General features: G+C 36.9%; 1 protein-coding gene across 5 annotated transcripts in view; it reads left to right on the top strand.

Moving 5' to 3' along the window:
- ETV1 (ETS variant transcription factor 1) overlaps positions 1-12,401 on the top strand; it is a 66,671-nt gene extending 54,270 nt beyond the window's left edge. For all 5 annotated transcript variants that reach the window (XM_033066462.2, XM_033066483.2, XM_033066473.2 and 2 more), the window contains 4 exons: positions 159-227; positions 3,335-3,504; positions 6,926-7,027; positions 9,577-12,401. In XM_033066462.2, the coding sequence (XP_032922353.1) occupies positions 159-227; positions 3,335-3,504; positions 6,926-7,027; positions 9,577-9,798 (563 nt within the window). In that variant the 3' untranslated portion in view covers positions 9,799-12,401. The remainder of the gene's footprint in view (positions 1-158; positions 228-3,334; positions 3,505-6,925; positions 7,028-9,576) is intronic.
- Positions 12,402-12,908: the final 507 nt, after the last annotated feature.

The following is a 12,908-nucleotide window of genomic DNA, read 5'->3' as shown; positions in this document are numbered from 1 at the left end:
GTACTTAGACCAAAATGTTGGGATTGGGCGGTGTGTAAAGGATGTGGGATATGAATCTGATTCCTGTATAACTTAGTGTTCCCTCTGGCATTAAGCCTGTGATCTCTTTTTTCTCCATGCATCTTTTCTATAAACACCTGTCTCTTTTTAACTTACAGGCTGTATGTATGAGAAGGGACCTAGGCAGTTTTATGATGACACTTGCGTTGTTCCAGAGAAGTTTGACGGTATGTATGACACATCTCTCTTTTTCCTGTGTAGTGAGATGAAAAAGAAAGAGATGAGGGACTTTCCTCTGTTGCTGATCAAAAAAGCCCAGTAACGTTCCAATTTAGGATTCCTTAACACACCATTTGTGGTGCGCCCAACCAAAGCTGACCTTTGTCTCTTGAAACCAAAGTCTCCTCTTCAATAGGATGTGATTCGACTTTTGCCAGCTAAAGATGCTGCATCCAGACTTGTGGCAGAGGAGCTCGGTTCCTGTACTATTGAGAAGTAATAAGAGGATTTCCATTGCACTGATGATCACATACTGCTTGTTGTTTGAGATTTAATGAAAGCTGTACTTATAATTAACAAAACAGTGGAGAAAGCAGGGGCTTTAGTTTTACTGAGGATTAAGTCTCTTGTTGTCTACGAAGTGATGAATAGTGGGAAGTGAGTATATAGGGCATTTTTGTGTTTGTGACAGTGTATTTGCACTAGGTTGAATGTACTAGTAGTTTATTTTTCAGTGGGATTGATAACAAATCAATGCTTTGTTCACAACACTACCAATTACAGCAGTTTTTTTTAAAGAGGAATTCTGAGGTCAATTAAAATGAATGGTCCAAATTATCCTCAGTTACTCTGACATAGAATCAGTTTCCTGGTGTAACTCAGTTGATTTCAGATTTATTTCATTATAAGCAAAGTAGATGGACACTAGTTCTTGCCAGTGACTCTGTTAGTCTGCAACTTTGGGAATTAATTTAGAAATCAATTACTTAAATTTGCTAGGATGATATTATGTTAGTGTATGCATGCTAGTGTAGTGTTGTTGGTGTAGCTTTTATATTAGTGTATGTATATCCAGCTTTATTTATTTCAACAGGAAAGATTAGATATTTCCTGATAAACTTGTATACAAATGTCTGACCACAGCTAAAAGGAGGGCTGGAGAATGAGTGTTTTTCTTCTACTTTATTTTGTTTGTTTTTTCCTGAGACTCATGAATTACAAAACTATTGCATGTTTAGCAGCATTTGTAGTATTTGCTGAAAAACTGGAAACTCTGAAGTGAAAGTAACCCAGAGAATTGCACATTCTTCAGAGTATCACATGTATTTTTATGTTGGTAAGAAGTAGATAAAGAATTTTAGATAATATTAGATCTAACTGAATATTGCTCAATCCAGTATTGCATTGTCACTGTATTGACACAGTCACAGAAAGAATGATGTATTGAAAGTCTACTTTATACCTGAGCTTTGTAATGTGAGCTCATTTGAGCTTTTAAAAGAATTTGAACTTTTAAAAGAATTTTTTTAAAGCACACCGTGTCAGGTATTTTTTTTTTTTGTTCCCCACAAATGATTGTGGAGCTGATCTGAGTGCCGGTGTCAGGTTTATATATTTTATATATCCATATATCCAGATATATAGATATAATTTTTTAAATTTAAATATATGTTTTATATATTATTTTTGTGGATCAGACCCAGTACTACAAGAAGTTAAAACTCGTTAACAGTAGCATTTGTCTATGTCTTCCTTGAAAAACCTTTTGGTTAATTAGGGTTTTATACAGGAAAGGGAATGAAAATGAAAAAGAAATACAAATACAGTAAAAGGAATAAATGTTGAGAAGTATTTTTGTGCCAGATAAAGAAGCACTGTGCTGCTACTTTCTATGACTACCCATTGAGAGAACACCTTGCATTCTAGAAGATTGAGTTCATCATGCAAATATCTATGTGTATGCTTGCAGCGTGTTTTGAGGGAAAACTAGTAGATGTGTCATCATATAATGGCCAGTAAAGCAAAAGTTGGATAAGCCCCAGGACTAGTCTTGATGTTTCAGAAGTAGATGCTCAGCTGCTTCATTTGAAATCAAAGATCAGCACAAGGAAAGAATTTGATCCTGTGTAATACTGCACTTGCTATTTGCACATTGCTCAGCTATCATTACAAGAAAAAAATCCTGTCCTTGAAAAAGAAGGACTTTCAGGACTGGAACTTGAACCTCGCATAAACCAAAAAGCCTTGTGTTGATTTATTTGTTTTCCACAGCTATTGAGTCAATTTTCTTTCCTGATTACAAAAGGAAGTGCTCCATTTTTAATATTATTATTCTGCCTTTCACTACACAGAGCCATTCTGTAATGGCTGTCAGAGCATCCTAATGCTGTGGTTGAATGTAAATTCCTGACTTTCCTTATTAAACAGGTCACACTGTTTATTGGAGGCTTTTGCTGTTCTGATAATTGAAATGAGGAATTTTACCAGTATATCTAGAATTGCAGTCCTTGTGTGGAGAAAAAATTACTGTCTGCTTCAGCATCAGACCTTTCAGCTGTTGTTTGCATGAGTTGTTCAGTATAAATTTGATTTAAAAACAACAAAGACAGTATAGATGTAGCAGGATAGTTTTCTCATTGACAATTTGTGAAACAGCTAGTAGAATGTTATTGATATTTTTAAAAGGTTTTTTGAGACTTAAAATTTTAGAAAAATTAACTTATAGCTTTTCAGAGGGAATACTAATTTGATATGTAGATATGAGTAAAAGTAATTTTTGCTCATATGCAAGTCCAGTGTGCCACAGAGGAACTCCTGTATCTGCAGGATTTACATGCCTATGCATAAAGCACATACTGTTTAAGTCCAAGTCAAATACTTTGTCAAATTTTCCTCAGAACCATTTGCATGCAAGAGAAGTTTCACTCAATAGGGTTTTGCAGCTTTGTGAAGCCTACATTACTTTACCAACACAGGGGCCTGTGCAATGTATAGTACACAAACACAGTTCTATCAGGGTTCCTTCAAAAATAGTGTATGTTCTTTCAGAGAGGATATTACAAAATGGTTTGCAAGAGATTTGCTTTTATCAAAACTACACGGGGAGAGGCTTAGTGAGACTTCCATAAATCATGAATGAATTTAGGTGCTTTTTAGTGTATTGATATGTTATTGTAATATTGTCCCCAGCAAACAGGGGAATGTTGCATTTGAGGGTGGTCGATTCTTCCCTCTGTTTTGTTACCCCTAATGATTGCTTTGGCAGCTTCTCTGACAGACAGAGTGATGGTGCTCCAGGGCACTGCTCCTGTAACTCCGTTGCTGTTGTGTGCAGGTGATGTCAAGCAGGAGCCAGGCATGTACCGCGAAGGACCCACGTATCAACGGCGAGGCTCGCTTCAGCTCTGGCAGTTCTTGGTAGCTCTTCTCGACGACCCATCCAACTCTCACTTCATAGCATGGACTGGCCGAGGCATGGAGTTCAAGCTGATTGAGCCAGAGGAGGTGAGTTAGACAGACAGCACGCCCTCACATCACTGCCCCTTCCTGCAAATTTAACTGTGCTCCTTTGGACTTAGGCCTTATTTTCCAGTACTTTGTTTCAGTAGTGCTTTAGAAGGGTGACACGAAGACAAGTGCTTCAGTTAGGACAGAGGTATGGTTAAGCATAGATTTGACTCCTAGTCCCACAAAATAATAAAAACATAGCAAGTACTAGAGTTAGTAAATAGTTCTCATTGATTGTGAGGTCCATGTTTTTCAGAATCACTTTATGGACAGAACTGTATTCCAAAATCCTTTGAAAACTTGTCCCTTTCTAATCTTTCAACATCAAATATTAGATTCATGAGATTGTTTAGTATAGGCTTAGATCCTAGGCTTGCAAATGCTCATGCACATGCATGGCTCTTTTGAACCATGAAGGACTCATGCGGTAGATAAAATTACTTATATTCATGAACATTTGCTGAAGCGTGGCTTAGTTCACTTGTGTGATAAACAGGAATAAATTGAATGTTTTATTATGTAAAATGTTTTGGACTAGGTAATATTATGTAACCTAGCCTGCATTCTAAACTATCATGGAAATTGTTGGAAGATCAGGTGTATATGAATTTTGTTGTAAAATTCATTGACGTAAAGGATTTAATTAGGGTTGTCAAAAGGCAGTATCATTCTGCTTTATTTTTTTTGCCCCTTAAATAGGGTCTTCTAATAGAGGAGACCACGGCAAATTTTCTGTCAGGATCCCTTCTGAATTAGACCTGAGTGGGAAGACTTGAGGGTGTATGGCTGCATTCCATCAGCTACTTCTGCTCTTTGCCATCCATCTACTGGCATTAGCAGTCTGAAAGCTTTCTTGCACGTTACTTACATGGCCTGCTAGCAGCTCTGTGGAGAAGCTGGAGTAGCTGGGGATGGTGTCAGGACTGATGTCCCTTTCCTTCCTGACATGGTCTGGCTGAGGAGCGTGTTGCTGCAAGGACCCCAGTGCTGGCTCTTGTTTGTCTGAGCATCCCCTGCTCTAGTGATAGTCACCATGGCAGATCCTGGCATTGTGTATCTGAGGATTCAAACTCAGAACACTTAGTCAATGTGATACTGAAAATTTGCAGGCAGTCTGAGGCCTTAGCAGGCTACATGGATTCCTTAGCTGTGTAACCTGTCCTGGAACAGAGCGAAATCTTTGGAAAGTGTTTTGTTTGGTTTTGGTGGATGATGTACATGATTTTCCCTCTACCGTAGTCTCGTATTTTTTGCTCTTTTTTGTGTTGTCTTGTTTTTAAGGTATGTCCAGTTTTTTTTCAAGATTGAAGAGTTTTATTGAGAAATGGTTTCCAGCAGATGGTGCAAAAACTTTATAGATTTTATTAGCTAAGGAAAAGAAAGTTACAAACCCTTAAAGTTTCCTTATTGTGTTATTCCCTGAAGGACTAGATATTCGAATTTAACTTAAACAGATCATCTGCATGTCTAGCTATGTAGAAGTTGCTTTGTGATTTTTAGCAGCATTGTATCCAAGATCTGGAGGAGGCTTGAAGCTTGTCTCACTCTGTGTGTTCCTAGGAGTACAAAGGATTCTAAGTTGTTTTCATATGATTGTCATGAATCTGACAAACAGTCAATTAAAATAAGAATACCCTATGGAAAGTTGCACAATTCTGTTGGTTGCCAAGTGTAAATTGAAGGGAAATCAAAGAGCTTGTTGGTTCTACTGTGGCTGGTTAGGACGTCAGTGACATGACCTTTCCATCCATTCCTTACTGGAGGTTTACACCCTCATAGAAAGAGTGACAACAAAAATGAATATGTATCAGCTCCTGGAGAGCCATAGTTCGTTCAGAAAGTAACTGCGAACTATGGAGCCTGAGAATTGGGCATAGGTCCATTTATGCAGGCTTGTCACAGGGACAGCAACCTTCAGCAGGAAGGTAAGGTAGAAGGGTAGAGGCCTGAATCCCTTTCACAGAGCAGGACTAGGTATATACTATGCAGTTCAGGGATGGGAACTGGACCTGATTGCTTGTCTAGGAATGTCAAAATACCACACAATATAACATATTCTTCACCGTTACTTGCTTTTTTTCTTTGCTATGTATTTATTTATTTTGCAAGCCTGTTATGTTGGAGACTTAGGACTCAGGAAAAAAAAAACCTTGGAAGGAATAAAAAAGGAGTGATGTGGTCATGTGTTACAAAAATGAATAAATGAATCAAAGTTAGACATCTAGGCCAAATCTGCAGCTGGAATAAATTTATGTGATTGGAGGTGTGTTTCAGTACAGCTAAAATGTAGCTGAAGTTAGCAGAGCCGTGATAATTTACCTAAGTCTGAAAAGCTGCTCCACTGAAAGGAAATAAGAAATTTTAGAAATTATTTTCAAAAGAAATTTTAGAAATTATTTTCCAGGTGGACACTGAAATCATGAATTTTGCTCAGTGTTGTGTGTTGACTTGCATCAAAAAGCTCCAGACACTGGAAGTTTTGCAGAGCAGTCTGCGAAGAAGCTGCTTGGCTACTCTGTCATTTTCCAGAGCTGCATGCATATGCACCTCTCAGTCATTTTTATAAAATGTGCTTTAAAGAGTTCATCAACTCTGTCTTTTTTTCCCTCTGGTGATATTACAGTCATTTTTACAGACAGTAATTGAAATGTCACCAATAGCCGATTAAATTTCAGGCGAGGAATAAGAAGTTAAGCTCTCTAAACAAAGGGTAGCTTTGTCCAAAACTATCTTTAGCAATAAAACAGGAAGCATAAAGTCAAGTAGAAAACATAACTCAGAGAAGAAGGCATATTTTTTCTCTATGGAATAGTTTCATGAGTTACTTGCATGCCGCCATATAGTTCTTCCATATAGTTATTCTGCCTCCTCAGATAATTTTTTTTTTTTTTTTTTAGCTGAGGTAATGTTTAAGACTGGGAGTTGTCTTTTGACTTGTATCTCCTAATAATTGCAACATTGCTATCATTCCAAGTACAGTCTGTATTAGTTAATGAACTAAATGCATATGCATGTGTGTTTAAAATATTTTTTCTTTTCAGACAGCAAGGAAAAGACAGGCATGGTACAATTATCCATCGTATCAAACTGAAGAAAAAGTTTTGTGAAAGTTTTCTGGTGGAACTTGCTAAATATTTTTTGTCTGTCATCTGTTTATTTTTTCATTGGTTTTCTTAATTAAAAATCAGAGAAAAACCCTAACCCTCGACCACATTGTCCAATAAATCTGTTTCAAGTTTAATGATGATGTACATCCAATTAAAATTAATAGTAGTACATGGGAAGTTTCAGGTCATGGCAACTTCTTTCCTATTTGTTGCAGGGTTTTCCCTCTTCCATCCCCAAATAAAGTATCTGATGATAAGATCTGCTTGTTAAATGCATTTAACAAATCATTGTTATTCCATTTTTGTGGCAGGTGGCACGTCGCTGGGGGATTCAGAAAAACAGACCAGCTATGAACTATGATAAACTTAGCCGATCTCTTCGCTATTATTATGAAAAGGGAATCATGCAAAAGGTGAGTAGTTAATTTTGTATTACATTTCACCAGAGTCTTGCATGTTAATCCATAGGTCAGTTTACAAGGAGTACTTGTAATTGCATGGCTCAGGTGGTTTTTGGCTCAGCTAAGCTTTTGGACCTACTAGGTCCAGCATATGGATTAATCTTTTTTTTTTTTTTTAATGTAAAAAATATATGTGGTTTTAGTTCACACAATGCATTTCATGATTATAAGGAAAGAAGTAACATTCAAAAATATCCAAAAGAGCTTCCTGGCAGCTGGGAAAGGCAAACGTAGAGTAGAGTATGATTAATGTTTTGCAGATCTAAATAAGCTGCCCAGCACTTGGGTACTTTAGTAAGTGCAAGATAGGGTAGAATAATTATGCCTATTAACATACCAAGTACTTTAATATTTTTACCACTGGTGTTGTAGTAATACTGGTTTTAAGTGGAATTTAATATTTATAATAGACTGATTTAGGATAAATATTTAGCAATAATTTATATATTACAGGCTAGTCTTGCTGACAGTATTCAATCCATCCTCCTACTATGCCTTGCTGATTTTTAAATCTTGCTGTGTAGTACCATGTAGATTGACTGAGAAATCAATAGGAGAGACCAGTCTGCTGTATCTACAAAATTTTCAGGGGTGCTCAAAATCATAATAAATATATTGAGCTGCAAAACTTATTCCATATCTTTTCACATTTGTCTTGTGACCAGTGATAATGAACATGTTTAAACTTGTCATGTGCAAATTCCATGAATGGAAACAGTGCTTTCAGCTCAAGTTACTGGGCAATTTTTCCAATAGGTTTTGTAAAGTCTTACAAGTTCTCTTTCTTAGATTATGGGATTGTTGTAGTGCACTCCTTTTTTACTACCAGTAGAGAACTTGGACAACACTCTGGGCTAGTATTGACTTACAGTTCTTCAGTAGCTCAGCACCTCACTCATTTTTGTGTGTGACGTAACTGTGTGCTGAGTCTTTGCAAAGTGGATTGGAAACTGGGTCTGATCAGGGAGAAGCAGAACCACCAGCAGCTTGGTTTTGCTGACTGCTGCTTCAGGCAGAGGAGTTCCTTGTTGCAGGTTACAGCTCAGCAGCACAGGCAACTGTGCTGCCAGCACACTTCAAAGGCAACACAGGGGGAAAAAAAAAAAAAGTAGCAGAGTGAAGCAAGTTGAAAAGGTGGGGATAGAAATACCAGAAGGCTGATAAAGCTGCCCCAACCCACACATCCATTTAACATGGAAAGTTTAAAAGTACTTTTGACAACTGGCTTGCTACGTTCTAAACTACTACTTTATTATCTGCAAGAATCTGTTTAACACACGTTTTGAAAGCTTGCTTGTATGCTTATTTCTCTGACATAGCAATGTTTCAGGTTTGTCCTGGGATCACTCTATCTGGCCAGTTTGTGTATTTTAAAAACTAATGAGGGTTGTAGATGCAAAGCAGGTTTCTTTATGGCAAAGTTTGTATGCATATTTTCCCTTCTTTTTTTAAAAAAAATCAAGAATGATAACAGGTTATACAAAAGCCTGATTTCTGAATGTGACCTCTAGTCTATCAAACTTGCTGACATTAATTTGATTTTAAAAATTCTGCTGCAGATACATTCCCTACCAAATTCTATTTGTAGAATAAATAAGCTGACGGATTAAAGAGGTGCTTCAAATTATTTTGCACCTGTAAGAAGAGAGTTGTTAAGTTTGCAAAACTTTTTCTGTTTTCGCTAACTCACTTCATTGCCATGGTGGCTAGAGTTGCAAGAAGCAGACAATATGATTTTAACTTTAAAATAATTTTAATAAATTGTGAGCATGCAATTTAATGCATGTTTTTAAGCACAATTTTTAAAATAAGGTACTTGAGAAGATACTATATTGACTTCCATTTGTTGTTTTAATAAGACAGCAATCTGTGTTGTTTTTTGCCATTCTCTAGCTTTTAGGAAATTGAAGCATAGACATTTAAGGCTGTTTCTGATTAAGGGAAAACTTTATGATCTTTGCCCCTCCATAAGCAAATCCCAGCTTTGCATGAGCAATTGCTAAGTACATATTAGCCTACGTATTTGCTTACGCTGCCCCTGTGCAATCAGCATGCACTATAACCAAAGTGCTTTTATACGTATGAATCAATCTGTGTGAAGTGAAATCCAGATCTCTGTCATGCAATGTGATTCTTTTTTCCACTTCGCACACAGAGTGTGTAATTTTATTTTGCAACTGTAGTGACAATTTGTTTACATTTTCCAATAAGAACAGTTCCATTTGTGGTTAAGTATAGGAAACCATCACAAACAAATGTTTAGAAGCAGAATACTTAATTCATCTTCCAACAGGATGTCACGTGTGGCAAAATCAAGAGCATTTTGCACAGTCTTTGGCAGGTCCCACTTGTCTTTGCTAGGTCACTGCCTTACAAGTTCTGCTGTCATGTTATTAGTTGTGTAATAAAGGTGAGTTCTTCACAGGACTGTTGAACTTGGAGTTGCAAAATATGAGGCCTTAATTCTGCACCGTTTTTTTTTCCCCTTTTGTTATCCTAAGGTGGCTGGAGAAAGATACGTCTACAAGTTTGTTTGTGACCCTGAAGCGCTTTTCTCCATGGCTTTTCCCGACAACCAGCGCCCCTTACTGAAGACTGACATGGAGCGCCACATCAATGAGGAGGACACTGTGCCTCTGTCCCACTTTGATGAGAGCATGGTCTACATGCAGGATGGAGGCTGCTGCAACACCCACCCCTATAACGAAGGCTATGTCTATTAACAACAGAGACACTGAAGGGGCGTTTCTCCCTCCCTTAAGCTTCTCCTCTTTCCCAAGACCCAGAGGAAAGCTGAATCGACTTCAGTTTGTTTTTTAAATAGTACACTAAAAGGGGCTTTTCCTGTTGCATTACTCCTATGGTCTGCCATGGACAGCGCACTTTATTTGAAAGGGGAGGGTTGGAACCTAAATGTTATTCTGTGTAAAAGGAGGAAATGGGTGGGTTTGCTTTTTACTTAAGTTTGGGAAGGGAACATACAGGTTTTAAGTACAAAAAAAAGCTATATCATGTCTGTTTTGTTTCATATCAGCATAAGATATTGTACATTTTCTCTGGGTATCCGTAGTACAGTTAATTCTCATTGTGCAAAATAACCACTTTTGATGATGATATCAGCACAGCATGCCTCGGGCATTTGTTTCTTGCCATTCTTAATTGTCTTTCTGCAGTTATAAAAGAGAAGCAAAGCATACACCACAGCATTTAATTTAGAAGTTTCCAGTGGCAGAACTTGTATCTTGCCTCTGAGAATAACCAGATAATTTTCCTAAGGTGATTTTTTTGTTTCTTTTTTGTTTGTTTTTGGTTTTTTGTGTATGACTTAAAAAAAAAAAATCTTATTTAATGACAGACTGGCCATAAATACAGTGACCAAACAGTGAAATCCCTGACTTCAGACTTGTAGCTGCATGCTGTATCCAGTGCCACATTGCTATACATATATGGCCCATGTGCTAGGGCCTTGATTTTTCAAGATCCATTTGAGGGTAGTAGTTACATGGAGTAGGCTTTCTGATGATCATGTCAGCATTAAATACAGGATCATGATCAGGAGGGAGAAAACATTTTGTATCCTTCCATTTCCTTTGGTACATAAATAAGTTATTTAATCAATAGGAATTAACTGTACTAAGTCACATATCTAATTATGCTGTTTAGACACAGCAAGCACTCCTTGAGAAAAATATCCAATACACTAAATAGGTACTTTAGTAATTTTTAGACACGGTACCCATTAATATGCATTTAAACCTTTTACTGCTGTGTTATGTTGATAACATATATAAATACTAGATAATGCTAATGCTTCTGCTGCTGTCTTTTTCTGTAATATTCTCTTTGATGCTGAATTTACTATGACCATTTATAAGCAATGCTGTAACTACAGGTAGCATTTCAGGACAAAATAGATGACTTGAACCATTTATTGCTTAGAAAATAGCTTACGCCATAGCTGTGCTATAAGCAGCTTTTATGCGCATCCACAAATGACTAGTAAGCTTCAGCTTGCTAAGGAAAGCTCTGCAGAACCTTTTGTAATTTTTGGTGGAACAGAGATGAACTGTCAAAGAAAACCATGAAGTTGCTGTATGACGTTGTAGTGCTGGCACTGGTGTTACCAATCAACTTGTTTTGGACACTAAATGTAAATGTGATCAGATATGCTCGAAAGACAATTTAAATTTTGAGGGGTTTTTTTGGTTGTTTTGTTATTTTTTCAAATCGTTTTATTTTTGGAGAGGGGTTACCTTGAACACAGACCACACAAGCTATTCTGTATGTAAAACAAAAACAAAAAGCGGCAACCCCCCAGAAATTTAAAATATTTATGAGCACCTTTTTAAAAATACGATAATTCATAGTTTGAAGGGGTGGAGAGGGAGGTAAGAATTGGATTTAATTTTGCCCAGTGAAATTTAAATAGTTTCTATATGAAGTACTTCATTTTCCTAGATTGTCAAGAATCCAGAGAAAAATAAATACATAACCATAAAAAAATGAAGAATTATTTTCCTCATAATGGATGGATTTCAAAGACAGTCCTAGGTGGTGGATTAATCTTCCATCCTTTGTCAGTTAAGACACTACTTAAGTTATGAATATTTTAATACACATTTAATCAAAAGTAAAGAAGTAGTGGTCACTAGAAACCACAGGTGCATAAAAAGCATTTGGGCAGGTATTTAATTTACCTAAATCCATGAGACAACATATTTTATGATACATGCCTTAATATGCCACCTAATTCTGTCATCCATAGATCTCAATGGCACTTAAATACTTGGTGATCAACTGAGAAAAAGAAGTCTAAAATTGCAGAACTAGCAAAAAGGAAAGGGAAAATGTTGAGTAATATTGTTTAAAAAAATTTTGGTTTCCATTGAAATAAGATTCAAATGAAACATGCTTTGATGAAAAGTCCTTGGATTGGTTTTGGTTCTTTAATGTCAGCACAGAGCGCCTCTTGCCTGTGGCAGGATGTGGGTATTTGGGAAAGGGGTTGGACAAAAAAAGGAAAAAAAAAAGATTTAAAAGATGCATCGAATGTGTAATATTTAAGAAAAAAAATATATTTATATCTGTATACGGTAGTGACTCACTGAACAAAACAAGCAGTCAGACCAACATTACATGATCTCTCAGCAGAAGACAAAAAGGTCTTTCACTGAACTGATTAACCCTTTTTAAAATGTACCTAAGAGGTTTATTTAAAGTCTATTTTTATTCCACTTTTTTGTTTGTTTGGGGTTGGGGTTTTTTTGTTTTGGTTTGTTTGGGGGTTTTCAGGTAGAATAATAAATCTGGCAGCTGATTTCTGCAAGATTGTTGTGTATTGGATTCCTGACCATTTGAATTGGAGAGGCCCCTGCAGAAAGGTTATTCTTATGGGAGAGGAGACGATGCTCTGTCCCCAATGCCTAGAATGGCTTGCTTCAAAGTGTAACAAAAAAAGGAAAGGAAAAAAAAAAAAAGGAAAAAAAAAAGGAACAGGGGAAAAACGGTGAGGAGTATGTACAATTCAAGTGTATGTATATGTAAGTTATAGCCAGGAGTCAGATGACCGAAGCAGCACATTGTATGCTACAAATACAGTCATTGTATTTGACTGACAGAAGGGAGGAGGGTGGTCTGTATATATTTTGGGATTGATTCTACTAAGAACACTTACACATTTTCAGAGGGCATTTAAATACCCTACTGGATTTGAATGTGGGATGCTTGGGGCTGGGGTAAGGGGGCTGGGTTTTCATTTGGTTGGTTTGGGGGTATTTTGGTTTTGTTTTCAAGCTGTACCACAAGTGCAGGGAATATGTAGCTTTCACTGGGT

The sequence above is a fragment of the Catharus ustulatus genome, chromosome 1 (genome assembly GCF_009819885.2).
Source record: "Catharus ustulatus isolate bCatUst1 chromosome 1, bCatUst1.pri.v2, whole genome shotgun sequence".
Taxonomy (NCBI): domain Eukaryota; kingdom Metazoa; phylum Chordata; class Aves; order Passeriformes; family Turdidae; genus Catharus; species Catharus ustulatus.
This window is presented reverse-complemented; position numbering and strand designations above follow the sequence as displayed.